Below are 20,000 nucleotides of genomic sequence, written 5' to 3'. Positions count from 1 at the left end.
AGACGATTGAGGGAGGATATGATATCAATGTACAAATACCGTACTGGCGACCCTAGCATAAGGAACAAACTATTCAGCTAAATGAAATATAAAAGGACTCGCAGCCATTTACTAAACTTAGAAGAAAAGCGGTTTAACCTTAAACTGCATAAAGTGTTCTTTACTGTTAGAGAGGTAAGGATGTGGAATTCTCTTCCACAAGCAGTGGTATCAGCAGGGAGCATCGATAGTTTAAAAAAACTATTAGATGGGCACCTTAAAGACCGCAACATACAGGGGTATACAATGTACAACATACAGGGGTATACAATGTACTATTGACAAACACACACAATAATCATAGGTTTAACTGGATGGACTGGTGTCTTTTTTTCACCCTCACTATGTAAAAAAAAAAAACTCTTCACTTGGTGTCAGTGGGAGGAATAGTGTCCCATCATTGGTGTCAGTGGGAGGAATAGTGTCCCATCATTGGTGTCAGTGGGAGGAATAGTGTCCCATCATTGGTATCAGTGGGAGGAATAGTGTCCCATCATTGGTATCAGTGGGAGGAATAGTGTCCCATCATTGGTGTCAGTGGGAGGAATAGTGCCCCATCATTGGTATCAGTGGGAGGAATAGTGTCCCATCATTGGTATCAGTGGGAGGAATAGTGTCCCATCATTGGTATCAGTGGGAGGAATAGTGCCCCATCATTGGTATCAGTGGGAGGAATAGTGTCCCATCATTGGTATCAGTGGGAGGAATAGTGCCCCATCATTGGTAGACGTAAGTCTCTGTGGGTAATCTGGTCTCATCTGACTACCAATCTGTGATCTGCCACTCCATGGTCCAAGCTCTTCTGTGTCCCTCAATGACTCCACAGTCTCGCTTCTAAAACCGCAGCCACTGCAGCCACCCATCCCCGGCCTGGTTTGTTCCTCACAGATACAGACTCCCATCAGACTTTCTCTGCATTAAATATTAATCAGTCTGTACCTCATTTCCCCAGAATGCCCTCACACTCCGACTTGCTCGAAATTGATTTAAAGGATCACTTAGCATTATTGATTATTGGTTAAACGTGACAGGCAATGATAATTCCATTTATTCAGGATTGGTTTCCCTTTGAGTGGGTCAATAAAAAGATTAAATATCCTTTTACAAAGCAACGTTCTCTTGGAGATGAGATGAAAGATTTACGCTTTGAAGTCTTCTTTCATTAGAGGAGCCTCGGCCAGAATTGATTCTTTTATCTTACAAAGTGAACTGGTTTTCTGCATCTCTTAAAGGAACTCTTGTTTGGTTTAAATTGGTCTTCCAGTTCTATGTATTTCTATTGAATGTTTGCCAAAGACCCTTCTAACCATTTCAAGATCCTCCCCCAACGCAGCGCTGTGTCTTGGCCTAGGCTGATAAGGCCCAGGCCTAGGGTGGCACTTTGCGGGGTGGGGGGGCGGCAAAAAAGATGCTTCTTCTCACAAAAAAAAACCCTCCTCTCGAGTTCCAGCTCCTGCCTCACATACACAAGGCTGCACCAACTATTAGGGCACTCAGGCTGAATCCCAGAGCCCAGCGCCACAACAAGTTCTGGCACTGAGCTCCGGTAACTGGTGGAGTGAGGGGAGGGGGGGTAGAGGATATACACTGGTGGGGGGATCTGACCCCCCCAATAGCAAACGTCTTCTCCACTCCCAAAGCACCCCCTAACATATATCCCCTTACCCCCGCTTTCCCCCAAATCAAAAGATGCCGCGGTTATCTCTGTCCTTCTCTCACGGCGTCCCTCTGTCCTCACTCCCACGGCCTCCCTCTATCCTCACAACCACGGCGTCCCTCTGTCCTCACAACCACGGCGTCCCTCTGTCCTCACAACCACGGCGTCCCTCTGTCCTCACAACCACGGCGTCCCTCCATCCTCAGGTTTGAAGTGGTCTACCAGGCCATAACCCTGGTATTTTTTTGTTATCAGTCAGCGATTCTTTTTCTGATAAAAGTGATCCAAGCATCTGATTAGCCGCTGGATCGCTTTTACCGTTATCACCTGTGCCCAGTGCCTCACGGTGTCCCTCTGTCCTCACTCTCACGGCGTCCCTCTGTCCTCACTCCCACGGCGTCCCTCTGTCCTCACTCCCACGGCGTCCCTCTGTCCTCACTCCCACGGCGTCCCTCTGTCCTCACTCCCACGGCGTCCCTCTGTCCTCACTCCCACAGGGTCCCTCTGTCCTCACTCCCACGGCGTCCCTCTGTCCCTCCTACCACGGCGTCCCTCTGTCCCTCCTACCACGGCGTCCCTCCGCCCTCACTCCCACGGCGTCCCTCCGTCCTCACTCCCACGGCGTCCCTCCGTCCTCACTCCCACGGCGTCCCTCCGTCCTCACTCCCACGGCGTCCCTCTGTCCTGACTCCCACTACGTCTATGTATTTCTATTTGCCAAAGACTCTTCTAACCATTTCAAGACCCCCTAACACAGCGCTGTGTCTTGGCCTAGGCAAATAAGGCCCAGGCCTAGGGTGGCACTTTGCGGGGGGGGGCAAAAAAGCTGTTCCTTCTCACGAAAAAAGCCCCCTCCTCTTGAGTTCCAGCTCCTGCCTCCGATACACAGGGCTGCACCAACTATTAGGGCACTGGGGTTGAATCCCAGAGCCCAGTGCCACAACAAGTTCTGGCACTGAGCTCCGGTAACTGGTGGAGTGAGGGGAGGGGGGTAGAGGATATGTATTGGTGGGGGGATCTGACCCCCCCACTAGCAAAAGTCTTCTCCACTCCCAAAGCACCCCTGGCATATATCCCTCTACCCCCTTTCCCCCAAATCAAAAGATGCCGCGATTTTCTCTGTCCCCCCTCTCACGGCCTCCCTCTGTCCCCCCTCTCACTGCGTCCCTCTGTCCCCCCTCTCACGGCCTCCCTCTGTCCCCTCTCTCACGGCCTCCCTCTGTCCTCCCTCTCACGGCCTCCCTCTGTCCTCCCTCTCATGGCCTCCCTCTGTCCTCCCTCTCACGGCCTCCCTCTGTCCTCCCTCTCACGGCCTCCCTCTGTCCTCCCTCTCACGGCCTCCCTCTGATGGCCTCCCTCTGTCCTCAGATTTGAAGTGTTCTACCGGGGCCATAACGTTGGTATTTTTTTTGTTATCAGTCAGCGATTCTCTTTCTGATAAAAGTGATCCAAGCATCTGATTAGCTGCTGGACTGCTTTTAGAAGAAGCGGGAGGGGCCTGCCAAGGTTTCTCGGGCTTACCGTTCTCACTAGCGAGCTCGGGAAACAATCCAGCGGTTTTGAGCAGCTTGCCACAAGGGTGAGGAGAGACCAAATGGTCTCTTCTCACCTCGATGACCTAGGGAGACCGGAGCGACGTCACTTCTGATCTAGGGCAGATGTAAACTATTTTTTTTTTTCTAGAAATCATCAACTAGCAAAAAACTGAAAGTAATCCAAAAAAAATCTACTTTCCTCAGCAATAAAAACCTGACAGGGTCATTAAGGAAAAATATATAGTTAAAAAAAAATAAAAATTCAGAAAAACTAATACAAAAAAATTCTACTTTCCTGAGCAATAAAAACCTGGCAGAGGAATTTAATAAAAATGCGATTAAAAAACTCAACTTATACAAAAAAATCTACTTTCCTGAGCAATAAAAAAAACTGGCAGGGGAATTTAATAAAAAAATTGTAAAATAACTCAATAAACTTATACAAAAAAAAAAAAAACCTGGCAGGAGAATTTAAGAAAAATTTATAGTTAAAAAAAAAAAAACTGATAAAATAATACAAAAAAAAAAATCGACTTTCTTGAGCAATAAAAACCTATCTTAAAAAAAAAAAAAAAACTGAAACTAATACAAAAAAATTTACTTTCCTGAGCAATAAAAACCTGGCAGGGTAAATAAGGAAAAATGTATAGTTAAAAAAAATTCAGAAAAACTAATACAAAAATATCTACTTTCCTGAGCAATAAAAAAAAACTGTCAGGGCAATTTAATAAAAAATTGTAAAATAATTCAATAAACTTATACAAAAAAAGGGGGGAATTTATTTAAAATTTAGGGTTAAAAAAAAAAAAAATAAATAAAAACACCTGACAGCAGGTCTAACTCCTGCACCCCTCCATCGAAAGCTTTTAAAAAAATTGCCTTTATATACCCTTTAACAAACGTCGACTCTGAATGTAAATCTGAATTAAAGGTTGTCTCAACATCAAAAGGATTCGACGTTCATAAAGCCGGCACTGATGTCGGAGAATGTAACACGCTCTGCTCCTTTATTTTGGGATAATTGCTTTGGAATAACTCGTGTTATGATTGGAGACTTTTTTTTTTAGTGAAGTTATTATCAGGCACAGCGGTAAACAAACAATACGGCAACTTTCTTTGAAATTTTTCCTTTCCATGTGTTTTCCTATGAACCCATTACTGTACGCTGCTGGAGGAATATGAGCTGCAAAGTCTCGCCGGTTTGTTTTACAATGATGGCGATTCCTGGGTATGCGCGAGTTTTCTGAGATCCGATTTAAATAGCTGCAGCTGCCGAGTGGTGAGCGCTAAGCTGGCGTATACCGATCGACTTCTGAAAGAACGCTCGTGCCACAATTTGTACATTCGATGGCTTGACGAACGCCGTTCAAAATTTAGTTTGCTTTTTACGTTTGGTTTTGGAAAGAAAAACAAACAAAACAAGGCCAAAAAAAAAAAAGTTTAAAAAGGGACAGTGTTAAAACAAAAATTAAAATAAGAAAAAAAAAGAAAAAATGTAAAAAGGATAGTAAAAAAATAAAAGAGTAAAATAAAAAAGAGAAAAAATTTAAAAAGGATATTATAAAAATAAAAAAGTAAAATAAAAAAAAAAAAACTAGAAAAAAAAACTAAAAAGGATAGTGTAAAAATAAAAAATAAAAGTTAAATAAATAAGAAAAAAAAAATGTAAAGCGCCCCCATCCACCCCTGCTCGTGCGCAGAAGCGAACGCATACGTAAGTCACACACGCATAAAAAAAACTAAAAGTATAGTGTAAAAGTAATAAAAGTTAAATAAATCCGAAAAAAAACACTAAAAAGGATAGTGTAAAAATGAAAAGTAAAATAAGAAAAAAATAAAAAGGACAGTAAAAAAATAAATAAATTATTTATATATATATATATATAAAAAGTAGAATGAAAAGAAAAAAATGTAAAAAGGATAGTATAAAAATAAAAAGTAAAATTAAAAAAAACTAAAAGGATAGTAAATAAAAAGTAAAATAAGAAAACAAAAATAAAGGACAGTAAAAAAAAAAAAGTATATATATATATATATATATATTATATATATTATATATAAAATAAAAAGTAAAATAAAAAAGAAAAAAAATGTAAAAAAAGGATAGTATAAAAATAAAAAGTAAAATTAAAAAAAAATAGAAAAAAAAAACTAAAAAGGATAGTGTAAAAATAAAAAATAAAAGTTAAATAAATAAGAAAAAAAAAATGTACAGCACCCCCATCCACCCCTGCTCGTACACAGAAGCGAACGCATACGTAAGTCACACACGCATAAAAAAACTAAAAGTATAGTGTAAAAATAATAAAAGTTAAATAAATCAGAAAAAAAACAACACTAAAAAGGATAGTGTAGAAATAAAAAGTAAAATAAGTAAACAAAAATAAAAAGGACAGTAAAAAAATAAATCATATATATATATATATATATATATATATATATATATATATATATATATATATAAAAAGTAGAATGAAAAGAAAAAAATGTAAAAAGGATAGTATAAAAATAAAAAGTAAAATTAAAAAAAACTAAAAGGATAGTGTAAAAATAAAAAGTAAAATAAGAAAACAAAAATAAAGGACAGTAAAAAAAAAAAAGTATATATAATATATATATATATATATATATATATATATATATATATATATATATAAAATAAAAAGTAAAAGAAAAAAAATGTAAAAAGGATAGTATAAAAATAAAAAGTAAAATTAAAAAAAATAGAAAAAAAAACTAAAAAGGATAGTGTAAAAATAAAAAATAAAAGTTAAATAAATAAGAAAAAAAAAAATGTAAAGCACCCCCATCCACCCCTGCTCGTACACAGAAGCGAACGCATACGTAAGTCACACACGCATAAAAAAACTAAAAGTATAGTGTAAAAATAATAAAAGTTAAATAAATCAGAAAAAAACAACACTAAAAAGGATAGTGTAAAAATGAAAAGTAAAATAAGAAAACAAAAATAAAAAGGACAGTAAAAAAATAAATAAATCATATATAGATATATATATATATATATATATATAAAAAGTAGAATGAAAAGAAAAAAATGTAAAAAGGATAGTATAAAAATAAAAAGTAAAATTAAAAAAAAACTAAAAGGATAGTGTAAAAATAAAAAGTAAAATAAGAAAACAAAAATAAAGGACAGTAAAAAAAAAAAAGTATATATATATATATATATATATATATATATATATATATATATATATATATATATATATTATATATAAAATAAAAAGTAAAATAAAAAAGAAAAAAAATGTAAAAAAAGGATAGTATAAAAATAAAAAGTAAAATTAAAAAAAATAGAAAAAAAAACTAAAAAGGATAGTGTAAAAATAAAAAATAAAAGTTAAATAAATAAGAAAAAAAAAATGTAAAGCACCCCCATCCACCCCTGCTCGTACACAGAAGCGAACGCATACGTAAGTCACACACGCATAAAAAAACTAAAAGTATAGTGTAAAAATAATAAAAGTTAAATAAATCAGAAAAAAACAACACTAAAAAGGATAGTGTAAAAATAAAAAGTAAAATAAGAAAACAAAAATAAAAAGGACAGTAAAAAAATAAATAAATTATATATATATATATATATATATATATATATATATATATATATATATATATATATATATATATATATATATAAAAAGTAGAATAAAAAGAAAAAAATGTAAAGAGGATAGTAAAAAAATAAAAAGTAAAATAGAAAAAAAAAACTAAAAGGATAGTGTAAATATAAAAAATAAAAGTTAAATAAATAAGAACAAAAAAACGAAAAAGGATAGTGTAAAAATAAAAAGTAAAATAAACAAGAAAAAAAAATAAAAAAAAAGGACAGTAAAAGAGAGACAAGCAGTGTCAGCTCCTGAAGAAGTCTTCTTGTAGATTAGGGCGACTTTCTCCTTCTTGAGGGCCCTTTTTTATTCAGGGCTCTGAGATTGGTGACAAAGTGGCTTTGAAATTTTATGTCCAGCCAAAAGTTTTGGATAGAGCCGAGAAGAGTTAAAACCTCCATCCCATTTTTATTGCTGCAATAGACATCATTTAAAATTTTTATTTTATTTTTTATTTTTGTTGGACTCGGAGAACACGGTTAATAAAATATGACTTCTTTATTGCTGTTAGACTAAAAGCAATTCAGCTTGTAAATGTCTCACATCTACATTAAAGGGAATCCAACCTCCTAAACCATCCCAAGGAACAGAACGTCTTTATTATTATAGTGCAATGTAGGCTGTGTGTGCCCCCAGGGCAGCCATCAGAAGTTTTGGGTCTTTAGGCCTGGGCCTGCCCACTGGCCATCCCACCAAATCTGACAGCCCCATATATTCAGCAAAGAGACAGCCCCATCCAGCAAAGAGACAGCCCCATCCAGCAAAGAGACAGCCCCATCCAGCAAAGAGACATTCCCATACGTTCAGCAAAGAAACATCCCCTATCCAACAAAGAGACATCACCATATATTCAACAAAGAGACATTCCCATATAGCAAAGAGACAGGCCAATCCAGCAAAGAGACAGGCCAATCCAGCAAAGAGACAGCCCAATCCAGCAAAGAGACAGCCCAATCCAGCAAAGAGACAGCCCAATCCAGCAAAGAGACAGCCCAATCCAGCAAAGAGACAGCCCAATCCAGCAAAGAGACAGCCCAATCCAGCAAAGAGACTGCCCAATCCAGCAAAGAGACTGCCCAATCCAGCAAAGAGACAGCCCAATCCAGTAAAGAGACAGCCCAATCCAGTAAAGAGACATCCCTTATCCAGCAAAGAGACATTCCCATACATTCAGCAAAGAAACAGCCCAATCCAGCAAAGAGACAGCCCAATCCAGCAAAGAGACAGCCCAATCCAACAAAGAGACAGACCTATATATTCAGCAAAGAAACATCCCCATTCAGCAAATAGACATCCCCATAAAGCAAAGAGACATTCCCATATAGCAAAGAGGCAGCCCAATCCAGCAAAGAGACAGCCCAATCAAGCAAAGAGACAGCCCAATCCAGCAAAGAGACAGCCCAATCCAGCAAAGAGACAGCCCAATCCAGCAAAGAGACAGCCCAATCCAGCAAAGAGACAGCCCAATCCAGCAAAGAGACAGCCCAATCCAGCAAAGAGACAGCCCAATCCAGCAAAGAGACAGCCCAATCCAGCAAAGAGACCGTCCAATCCAGCAAAGAGACAGCCCAATCCAGCAAAGAGACAGCCCAATCCAGCAAAGAGACAGCCCAATCCAGCAAAGAGACAGCCCAATCCAGCAAAGAGACAGTCACAGCACAGGCCCACATCTAGCAACAGTGTCCATAAATTTACCACAAATGTGATGCCTAACAACTTGTCTCCAGTTCCCAGTGAGCAGTCAGACTGTCTACAGGCAGCTCAGCTCTTCCACATGTGCCGGTACCTGGTCTGCAGGGAGAGGCGGAGTGCAGATGAGGTCACTCCTCCTTTCCCCCTCCCAGGCTGAATCTGGAACTCAGTGAGCAACTTCGTATCACTCCATGGCCGCCCTGCTAAAGCAATAATATACAGAGAGTGCTTCTCCCTCACTGTCTCTCCTTCCACCAGAAAGAAAAACCCCTGGCTGTTACTATACAGTAAGTTAACAACTTGCTGGTTTGGGGGCGGGGACTGTACCAACGATTTGTACTTGCTGCTAAACAGCAGCAACAATTGGCTGGCCGCGTACCCGGCCACCTATTGGCTAGTTGGCCCCCTACATATGTATGGGCTGTCCCTCCCTGATACTTTGTGTGTCCCACATCACTCACCCAGGGGGCAGATGGCGGGATCTTGTGCATGCGCAGAAACGGTGCCGATGTCCACCACTCTACTGGTCTGGGCCTGGCTGCATTGGTTTTCTTTTTTTTTTTAAAGGCTTTTTTCCCTTCTGTTTTCACCTGAAGATCTGGCCCGTAAATCCCCCTGTACGAGAGCGCCCCCACTCTGCATGAAGGAGCACCTTTGGACAGCAGCATTGTCAGTCTGGGGGGGGGGGGGGTATGTTAGATAGACTAGCAGATTTAAATACACTAAAAAATTGAAGCACCAACTCCAGCCCACACTTATCGTGCTGTTTGTTTTGAAATAAAGGTTTTCGATAAATAAATAAAAGCTGACCATTGTAAGCACCCCTGTCCGTGGTAAATGGTTTGTCTCATCCCTGTAAACTGATACATTCTGCTGGAGAGCTTGAGCTTTTGAAAAACAGACTTACTGGCTGGATCCAGATGAAAATAGAGGAAGGGAAAGGGAAGAAAGAGGAAGGGAAGGGAGAGGAAGGGAAGGGAGAGGAAGGGAAGAAAGAAAAAGGGAAGGAAAGGGAGAGGAAGGGGAGGGAGAATATGGCAAGGGAGAGGAAAAGAATGGAGATGAAGGGAGAGAATTGGAAGGGGAAATAAGAGAGGAAGAGAAGGTAGAGGATGGGAAGGGTGGGGAAGAGAGAGGAAGGAAAGAGAGAGGAAGGGAAAGGAGAGGAAGGGAGAGGAAATGAAGGGAAAAGAAGAGAGAGAGGAAGAGAAGGTAGAGAATGGGAAGGGTGCAGAAGGGAGGATGGAAAGGGTGGGGAAGGGAAGAGAGAGGAAGGGAAGGGAGAAAAAAGGAGGGAGAAGATGGGAAGGGAGAGGAAAGGAATGAAGAGGAAAGGAATGGAAAGCATTTGAAGGGAAAAGAGAGAGGAAGGGAAGGGAGAGGAAAGGAAGGGAAAGCATTGGAAGGGAAAAGAGAGGATTGGAAAGGAGAGGAAGGAAAGAGGAAGGGAAGGGGGAGGAAATTAATGGAGAGCAAAGGAAGGGAAGAGAGGATGGGAAGGGAAGAGAGGATGGGAAGGGAAGAGAGAGGAAGGAAATAGAAGGGAAGGGAGCATAAAGGAAAGAAGAAGATGGGAATGAAGAGGAAAGGAAGGGAGAGAATTGGAAGGGAAAAGAAGAGAGAGTAAGGGAAAGGAGAGGATGGGAAGGCTGGGGAAGGGAAAGGAGAGGATGGGAAGGCTGGGGAAGGGAAAGGAGAGGATGGGAAGGCTGGGGAAGGAAAAGGAGAGGATGGGAATACTGGGGAAGGAAAAGGTGAGGATGGGAAGGCTGGGGAAGGAAAAGGAGAGGATGGGAAGGCTGGGGAAGGAAAAAGAGAGGATGGGAAGGCTGGGGAAGGAAAAGGAGAGGATGGGAAGGGAGAGGATGGGAAAAGGGGGAAGGGAGAGGATGGGAAAAGGGGGGAGGGGTTGGGATGGAAGAGGAAGGAAAGGGGGAGGATGGGGGAGGGAGAGCACGGGAAGAGAGAGGATGGGAAGGGAAGGGAGAGGATGGGAAGGGAGAGGATGGGAAGGGAAGGGAGAGGATGGGATGGGAAGGGAAGGGAGAGGATGGAAAGGGAGAGGATGGGAAGGGAAGAGAGAGGATGGGGAGGGAATGGAATACAGAGGGTGGAAAAGGCAAATGACTGGAAGTGAGAGGAAAGGAATGGAGAAGAAATGAAAGGAAGGGAAGAATTGGAAGGGAAGGGAAGGGAGAGGAAGGGAAGGGAGAGGAATGGAAGGGAGAGGATGGGAAGGGAGAGGATGGGAAGGGAAGGGATGGGAAGGGAAGGGAGATAATTGGAAGGGAAGGGAATGAAATAGAGAGGGTGGAAAAGGCAAAGGACTGGAAGTGAGAGGAAAGAAATGGAGAGGAAATGAAAGGAAGGGAAAGAATTGGAAGGGAAAACAAGGGAGAGGAAGGGAAGGGGGAGGATGGGAAGAGAGAGGAATGGAAGAGAAAGGGTGGAAAGGGAGAGGAATAGAATGGAGAGGGAGGGAAAAGAGGGAAGGGAAGGAGAAAGCCTAAAATAGAAAAGGAATGCAGCCGTCTCATCTAAGATTTGGTGAGCTGCAATGTAATAAATGTTTGCTTTTGGCTTTAAAATGTTATTTGTGACAGTAAAGGTAGAGTTCTGCTTGAATCTATTTTTAATTGTGTTATCAATACCGATTTCATTTTTTTATATCCCTCTGCAGATGAATTTAAATCTTTCATGAGGCGCCTACCCAGCAGCCACTTCCTGAGCATCGGAGCCATTCACCAGCACTGGGGGAATGATTGGGAACTGCAAAGTCGCTATAAACTGCTACAGAATTCTCTAGACGTCCAACGCCAAAAGATGCAGCACACGGCGCGGAAGCTGTTCAGCCTGAGTCTGCGCTGCAAACACAATCCCAACCACCAGTTACCCCGAGAGAGGTGAGCCGCCTTCCTCTTTATTTAGTCAAAGAAAAAAAAAATGTTTTTTCCTTTCCCAGGTCAGGTTGCCCCCCCCCCCCTTCCCCCTCCCCCCTCCTCAACCTGCTAATGAAATCCTTTCATATCATACCTTTTATTTTAGATCCTGAGACTTCATCACTGGGTCTCTGTGCTTCTCTATGCAATGCAGGCAGATCATGGCTGGTGGGAGGGGCCAGCAGGGGGCACTACATAGCTTCCTGAGAACATCACAGCCTCCCACCAGCCATGATCAGTCTGCATTGAAAAGCACAGAGACCCAGTGATGACATCACCTGTGGGCAGTACCTAGGGCACCCACTTCACCCATCAAAGCAATTTAATATTTGCCTCAGTACTCCTCTCAAGAACCCTCAGCCCTGATGCACAGAGTGGGTTGGCTGTTGGGAGGAGTTATGCAAATATCAAGATGCTTTGATGGGTGTGCCGACCCAATGATGTCATCACTGGGTCTCTGTGCTTCTCTATAAACTGGTTGGTTTTGCAGTTTTTTTTATGTCACATGGTATTTGCACAGCAATTTTTTTTTAAAACACAAATTTTATGTGGAAAAAATACACTTTAATGAACTTTAGCGCGCAAAAAACACAATATAATACCGCATTTTTTGGTAAAATATAAAAGATGATGCTACACTGAATAAACAGGTACCTAACATGTCACACTTTAAAATTGTCTTTGGAACGGCGCCAAACGTCGGTACCTAAAAATCTCCATAGGCAACGCTTTAAACACCTTTACTGGTTACCAGTTTAGAGTTACAGAGGAGGTCTAGCTCTAGAATTATTGCTCTCGCTCTAATGATCGCGGCGATTCTGCACAAGTGTGGTGCAAATACCATTCACATATGCATTCGCTTCTGCACGCGAGCACAGAGGCATGGGGGCGCTTTAATTTTTTTTTTCTTATTTATTTTACTTTTTTATTTTATTTTTTCTTTTTTCTTATTTATTTTACTTTTTATTTTTTATTTTTAAACTATCCTTTTAACATTTTTTCTTTTACTATTTTATATTTTTTTACTGTCATTTTAATTTGTTTTCATATTTATTTTACTTTTAATTTATACACTATCCTTTTAGTTTTTTTTTTCCTAATTTACTTTTTATTTTTACGCTATCCTTTTAGTTTTTTTTTCCTATTTTACTTTATTTTTACACTATCCTTTCAGTTTTTTTTCTTATTTGTTTTACTTTTAAACAAATAAAACCTTAAAAAAAAAAATGGATTTTTGTAAGATCTTACCGTAAAATCCTTTTCTCTTAAGCTCATTGACAGACGTAGTCTTCTTGATTCTCAAGAGCTGGGTTATGTTGTCTCCGCAGGAGTAGGACTAGGCAGAAAGACAAAACGTTCTGGCTCCACCCTAGGGGCAGTCCCTGAGGGTATATCCTCCCTCTCTCTGCTACAGGGAATCAGTTCTGTTCTAAAGCAGTAACAGAGAATTTAACCCAACCCAACTCAATGATAGAGGGGCGGGTACTACGTCTGTCAATGAGCTTAAGAGAAAAGGATTTTACGGTAAGATCTTACAAAAATCCGATTTTCGCTGTCGCTCATTGACAGACGTAGTCCTCTTTGATTCTCAAGAGCTGGGACATCCAGAAGCAGTGCCACAAATGAGGGGTGGGATTGACAAAAATCAAAATCCAATCTAGAAGGCCCAACCGGTGCCAAACTAGAAGTTTTAAAGGCTCATTATAAGCAAAGAATGAGACTCAAAAGAAAAATTTCCAACGGAAAAAAACCCTCGAGGCAGACCACTGGTCTCCTCAAATGGCGGCCTGCAAAACCTTGCGGCCAAACACGGCATCAGATGATGCCATTACATCAACTTTATAATGTTTTGTAAAGGTATGCACCGACGACCAGGTAGCCGCCTTGCACACCTGGACCACTGACGCCTGATGGCGAAAGGCCCATGACGCACTAAGCGCCCGAGTGGAGTGCGCCTTAACAGGGAACGGGGGCTCCCGACCCTTAATAGAATAAGCCTGTACTACCGTCTGTCTGATCCATCTGGAAATGGTCGCGGCAGATGCAGGCAACCCCTTTTTGGGTCCATCTGGGATCACAAAAAGTGAATCCGTCTTGCGAAACGAGTCTGTCGTTTTCAAGTATACCCTGATCGCCCGGACCACATCCAAGGAGTGTAAAGCAAACTCCCGAGGATGACTGGGCTTAGGACACAGGGAAGGTAACACAATTTCTTCATTCAGATGAAATTCTGAAACCACTTTTGGTAGGAAGGATGGATTCGGACGAAGAACCACCTTATCTCTATGAACCACCAGATATGGGGAACGACAAGATAAAGCGGCCAGTTCTGACACCCTGCGTGCAGAAGTAATAGCCACCAAGAAGGCCACCTTCTGGGACAATGTAGGTAGAGGAATCTCCCTAATATCTTCAAAGGGAGGTTTCTGAAGAACCGACAATACTAAATTAAGATCCCAGGGTGGTAACGGCGCGCGCACTGGCGGAGCCAGATGTCGCACCCCCTGGATGAAATTCCGCACCAAGGAATGAGTAGCCAAAGGTTTCTGAAAGAAGATAGCTAATGCTGAGATCTGACCCTTGATAGTACTCAAGGCCAGTTTCTGCTCAACCCCTTGTTGCAGAAAAGCTAATATTCGACTAACCGAATAAGACCGTGGACGGAACCCCAGAGGTTCACACCATGCAATGTAGGACTTCCATGTGCGATGATAAATCTTTCTGGAAGTCGCTTTCCTTGCTTCAACTAGAGTAGGAATAACTGAAGCTGACAAACCTTTGTCCTTCAGCACCTGGGTCTCAATAGCCAGGCCGTTAAAGCCAGCGATCGTAAAGCAGGATGGAAGATCGGTCCCTGAGACAGTAGGTCCTCCCTGAGAGGAAGTCTCCACGGGACGTCCGCCACCAGTCTGACCACATCGGCGTACCAAGCTCGACGAGGCCAGTCCGGAGCTACCAGAATTACTGGAATTCCTTCCTCCTCTATCCTGCGAAGAAGTCTTGGCAGTAACCCGAGAGGAGGGAAGGCATACATTAGCTGGTATTGCCCCCACGGGGCGATCAGTGCGTCTGCGGTCTCTGCTAGAGGATCGCGGGAGCGAGCCACGAATCTCTGTACTTTCCTGTTGAATCGTGATGCCAACAGATCCACATCCGGGGTGCCCCACCGTAGGCACAACTGGTGGAAAACTTCTGGATGGAGGGACCATTCCCCCTGATCCAGAGTCTGACGGCTGAGATAATCTGCCTGCCAATTCTCCACCCCCGGAATGAACACCGCAGAGATAGCTGGAACAAATCGTTCCGCCCAGCGAAGAATGCAAGCCACTTCTTTGGCCGCTCGGACACTCTTGGTGCCCCCCTGGTGATTGACATAAGCCACGGCCGTGGCATTGTCCGACTGGATCCGAACCGGGCGGCCCTGGAGCTGCTCGGTCCAGTGAATCAGACAAAGTCTGATCGCTCTCAGTTCCAATACATTTATCGGCCACCTGGATTCTTCCAGGGACCAAAGTCCCTGGACAGATAACTGACCGAGAATTCCTCCCCATCCGGATAGACTGGCATCCGTGGTCACTATTGTCCAATATATTGGCAGAAATGACTTTCCCTGGCTGAGCATCGGAGACCGAAGCCACCAGACCAGAGACTCTCTGGTCTGTTTGCTCAATCGGATCTGATTGTCCAGGGATTCCGGATTCCGATTCCATCTGAGAAGAATCTCTTGCTGAAGAATTCGGGTATGGGACTAGGCAAATGGGACTGCTTCGAAGGAAGCCACCATCAACCCCAGAACCCTCATGCAAGTTCGAAGAGAAGACCAGCTGTTGGACAGTAACAACTGGACTGCTGATTGAATCTTTCGGAGTTTCCCTACCGGAAGAAAAACTCTTGTCCTGACTGTGTCTAGAATTAGACCCAGATATTCGAGCCTCTGGGTGGGAACCAGAAATGACTTTTGCTGGTTCACCAGCCACCCGAATTCCTGTAAAGAAATTATAGTAATTTCTATGTTTTGTAGCAAGGTCTGAGGAGACTCTGCATGAAGCAGAAGATCGTCTAGGTAACCAAGAATCGATATGCCTCTTTGGCGCAGTAGTGCCAACATTGGGGCCAACACCTTTGTGAAGACCCGAGGAGCCGTGGCGAGACCGAAAGGTAACGCCACAAACTGATAGTGGTTCTCTTCTACGGAAAAGCGTAGAAACCGCTGATGTCCTGCGAAAATGGGAATGTGAAGATATGCGTCCTTGATGTCTATGGACGCTAGGACATCCCCTGGATGCAGGAAGGCTGCTACTGTGCGAATGGACTCCATTCTGAATCTTCTTATGTAGACAAAAGAATTGAGTGCCCTTAAGTCCAGAATTGGACGCACTTTGCCCTCTTTCCTGGGTATTGTAAATAGGTTTGAATAAAACCCCTGAAAACGTTCTGTCCAAGGAACGTGGACTACCACTCCTTGTTGTAGTAAATCCGTGACTGCTCTCCGCAGATCTTCTAAACGATCCGGGGATAGTCGAATATTGGAAGGGAAGAATCGCGCCGGTGGGAGAGATCGAAACTCGATCTTGTACCCTGACCTTATGACTTCGCAAACCCACTTGTCCGGGATTCTGGAAAGCCATGGATCCGGGAACCGGCGAAGACGTCCCCCCACCCCAGTTATGGGTGGGGGCGCACCTTCAGGCTTTGGACGATTTATCTTCAGGTCTGGAGGGGGCGGGCTTTTGCTTGCCCGACCAACGTCCCTTGAAGCCTCCTGAAGGAGCTTTGGAGGACTTAATTTTTTCACCCGCGGGACGAAAAAACCTCTTGTGAGCAGAAAAAGAAGGCCCTCGTTTTTGACGAGTTCCTTTACCTTTAACATTTTGCGGTAAAAAGGTGCTCTTTCCACCCGTGAGATCCTTAATGATCTCATCTAAGTTGGCTCCAAATAGACGCTCTCCTAAATAGGGGATATTAGCCAATGCTTTTTTGGAACCTTGGTCGGCTAACCAACCTTTTAGCCACAGTGTACGCCTGAGAACCACTGCTGAGACTGATGCTCGCGCCAATAATGGAGTGGCGTCTAACGCCGCATCACACACAAACTGTAACCCCTGTATCATTTGTTCCAACAAATCTGATACCGCCTGAGGAACCTCTTCTAAGTCCCGGCGTAACCACTTGGTCCATTCAGTTACAGCCTGCGAAACCAGACCAATAGCAATTATTGGTCTGAAAGCTGATCCAATCAAGGTAAACATGGTGCGAGACATAGCTTCTATCTTGCGATCCACTGGATCTTTAAAAGACGGAGCGTCTTCTAGAGGAATAACCATGGCTTTATTCAATCTAGCAATTGGTGAATCCACCACAGGTGGTTCTGTCCATTTCTTAATGAGGGTTTCCTCAAACGGATAACGCCTGTTAATGCGTTTAGAAATAGTAGAAGTGCGTTTTGGCAGACTCCATTCTTCTTTGATTGGATTGCCAAAACATTTGGGCAATGGAAAAACCTTCGCCACTTTGATGCGTTTTTTAGTCCCAAAAGGGATTTCAGTTTCAGGTATTTCCGATGGAATACCCTGTAACCTTAAGGTCTCTTGAACAGATACAATGAGTGCGTTTACCAACGCTTCCTCTTTGGCTATGGCGGAAGCCGAAACATCCTCCTCACTGTCTGAAGAGACAGTACACGAGACACCAATCCCAGATGAAGTACCTGCAACTGCAGAAATGGGCTCAGAGTCTGAATCCGAGGTTTCAGATAATAAGGGGTTAGGCGGGGGTCGCTTTCTTGCGCCCTGTCCCTGACAAGCCACTTCCACCCGGGACACAAAAGTTTCCATAATAGCTGACAATGATTCAATCGTCAGTGGGGTGCTGGAGGATCCTGCAGACCCCTCGAGGGGATCCGGAGGAGATACATGAGTGGCAGGGTCCATGTTAATTCAGGACACCTTTGCCAGAAAAAACAAAAAAACTTTTTTTTTTTTTTTTTTTTTATGTGTCTCCCCCTAGCGCAATAGCGCCCCTCAGAGTACCTGCTTCTCGATCCCCACAGAGAGAGAGAGGGACCCCCAACGCTCACCAACCGATGCAGTGAAGTTTCCAACCAACTGCAGTCAGCGTCTGTCTTTTACAGACTGGAAGGAGCTGTTGCTTTTTCCCGGGTAGAAGGACGTGGCTCCGCCCCCTGTTTACGCCTTCCGGCGTTCCCAGCTCTCCACGAGGTAGCTGGGCTCATGAAACATGGCCGCCCCCATACAAGAGACATTAGACTCCAAAAACATGGCGGCCGGCGTGACCTGAGGACATACATGCACCTGGTCTACGGCAAAATGGCGGCGGACCGCCGAAATCGTTTTTCCCAGCACATCCACCTGCATCTCTGCTAAGTGGCGATTTATTGATCTACAGGAGATACACTACAAATAAGGTAGGATTATACCTCCTATGCCTGCTGTAATGCTACAGTCTGCTGGGTAGAGTGTTAGCTCTCAAACCAAGTCCACTTCCCACCAAACACATACTGTATTTACAAGGGGGACTTTTAGTGTCAGATATATACTGACCATGTATGGAGGGGCCCATAATTCATACTGCCTCATAACGAGGAAAGAAAAAAAGGGAACGTTTACTCACCATACCGAACCGACAGGCACCCTCTCTTCACAATACCCTCTCCACCGGGGTGGGGGTTGTGGACCACTCCGGACGCCTCGACTCTCTGGTACCTGGCGTCCAAGCGAGACTTTTAACTCGCAAGGTCAGTCCCTCCACTGGGACTCCGTCGCGGCCGACCCAGCGCGGAGCTCTGGTCTGCACGCGCTCGTAGGCAGAAACCGGGGTGACCACTGGATCTCAACATCCAGCCCGTTGCCCGGCCCCGCATACTTACTTGAATGTGTCGCGGCCGACCAAGCGCAATGCAATGGTCTGCGCGCGCTCGTAGGCCGGCTGGGGTGACCACTCGTGTCGCCCAGTCCGGCGTTTTTGCTTGAAGATCTCACAGGAAAAAAACACTGGAGAAAACTACCTAAAAAATATTTTTTCTAAAGAAAAAATCTTGCCAGGACCAAAAAGATCCCAGCAAGGAACTTAGGTCCTTACTCCTGACTAGACAGAAAAAAACTGATTCCCTGTAGCAGAGAGAGGGAGGATATACCCTCAGGGACTGCCCCTAAGGTGGAGCCAGAACGTTTTGTCTTTCTGCCTAGTCCTACTCCTGCGGAGACAACATAACCCAGCTCTTGAGAATCAAGAAGACTACGTCTGTCAATGAGCGATAGAGAAAAAATTATTCTAAATAAAACCCATCAAAAAAAAAATAAAAAATAGAACAAAAAATAAAAATATATATTTTTTAACTACTTTCAGTCCAGGCCAATTCTGACATTCCTCTACTACATGTAAAAAACAGCTCAGAACCCCCCCACCATTATAGATTTTTTTAAGCAGAGGCCCTATAGCAGTGATGGGGAACCTTGGCACCCCAGATGTTTTGGAACTACATTTCCCATGATGCTCATGCACTCGGCAGTCTAGTGGAGCATCATGGGATGCCAATAGCCCTAGGGAATAAAATGGTGAGATTTGCTTTTTTTCATCTGCCACCAATCAGTGCTCATCAATACCACCTATCAGTGCTTATCATGCTCATCAATGCCCATCAGTGCTGCCTATCAGTGCCCATCATTGCTGCCTATCAGAGCTCATCAATGCCACCTATCAGTGCCATCTGTTAGTGCTCATCAATGCCGCCCATCAGTGCTCATCAATGCCGCCCATCAGTGCTCATCAATGCCGCCCATCAGTGCCACCTGTCAGTGCTCATCAATGCCACTTATCAGTGCTCATCAATGCTGCCTATCAATGCCACCTGTTAGTGCTCATCAATGCCACCCATCAGTGCTCATCAATGCCACCCATCAGTGCTCATCAATGCTGCCCATCAGTGCCACCTGTCAGTGCTCAATGCCACCTATCAGTGCTCATCAATGCTGCCTATCAGTGCCACCTGTTAGTGCTCATCAATGCCACCTATCAGTGCTCATCAATGCCACCTATCAGTGCTCATCAATGCCACCTATAAGTGCTCATCAATGCCACCTATAAGTGCTCATCAATGCCGCCTGTCAGTGCTCATCAGTGCCGCCTGTCAGTGCTCATCAGTGCTCATCAGTGCCGCCTATCAGTGCTCATCAATAATGCCTATCAGTGCTCATCAATAATGCCTATCAGTGCTCATCAATAATGCCTATCAGTGCTCATCAATAATGCCTATCAGTGCCACCTGTTAGTGCTCATCAATGCCACCTATCAGTGCTCATCAATGCCCATCAATGCCGCCTATCAGTGCTCATCAATGCCGCCTATCAGTGCCACCTGTTAGTGCTCATCAATGCCACCTATCAGTGCTCATTAATGCTGCCTATCAGTGCCCATCAATGCTGCCCATCAGTGCTCATCAATGCTGCTGGTTGTGGGCCCTGTCATCTCGCAGTGACCGCCCCCTCTCCTC

General features: G+C 43.5%; 1 protein-coding gene across 1 annotated transcript in view; it reads left to right on the top strand.

Annotated features, from left to right (window-relative positions):
* The window catches only part of BRINP1 (BMP/retinoic acid inducible neural specific 1), a 312,079-nt gene that overhangs the window by 280,181 nt on the left and 11,898 nt on the right, over window positions 1-20,000 (top strand). Inside the window, exon 7 of the mRNA XM_082263342.1 lies at window positions 11,233-11,455. Within this exon, the coding sequence (XP_082119468.1) occupies window positions 11,233-11,455 (223 nt within the window). The remainder of the gene's footprint in view (window positions 1-11,232; window positions 11,456-20,000) is intronic.

The sequence above is a fragment of the Pelophylax lessonae genome (assembly GCF_965119305.1).
Source record: "Pelophylax lessonae genome assembly, chromosome: 7".
Taxonomy (NCBI): Eukaryota; Metazoa; Chordata; class Amphibia; order Anura; family Ranidae; genus Pelophylax; species Pelophylax lessonae.
This window is presented reverse-complemented; position numbering and strand designations above follow the sequence as displayed.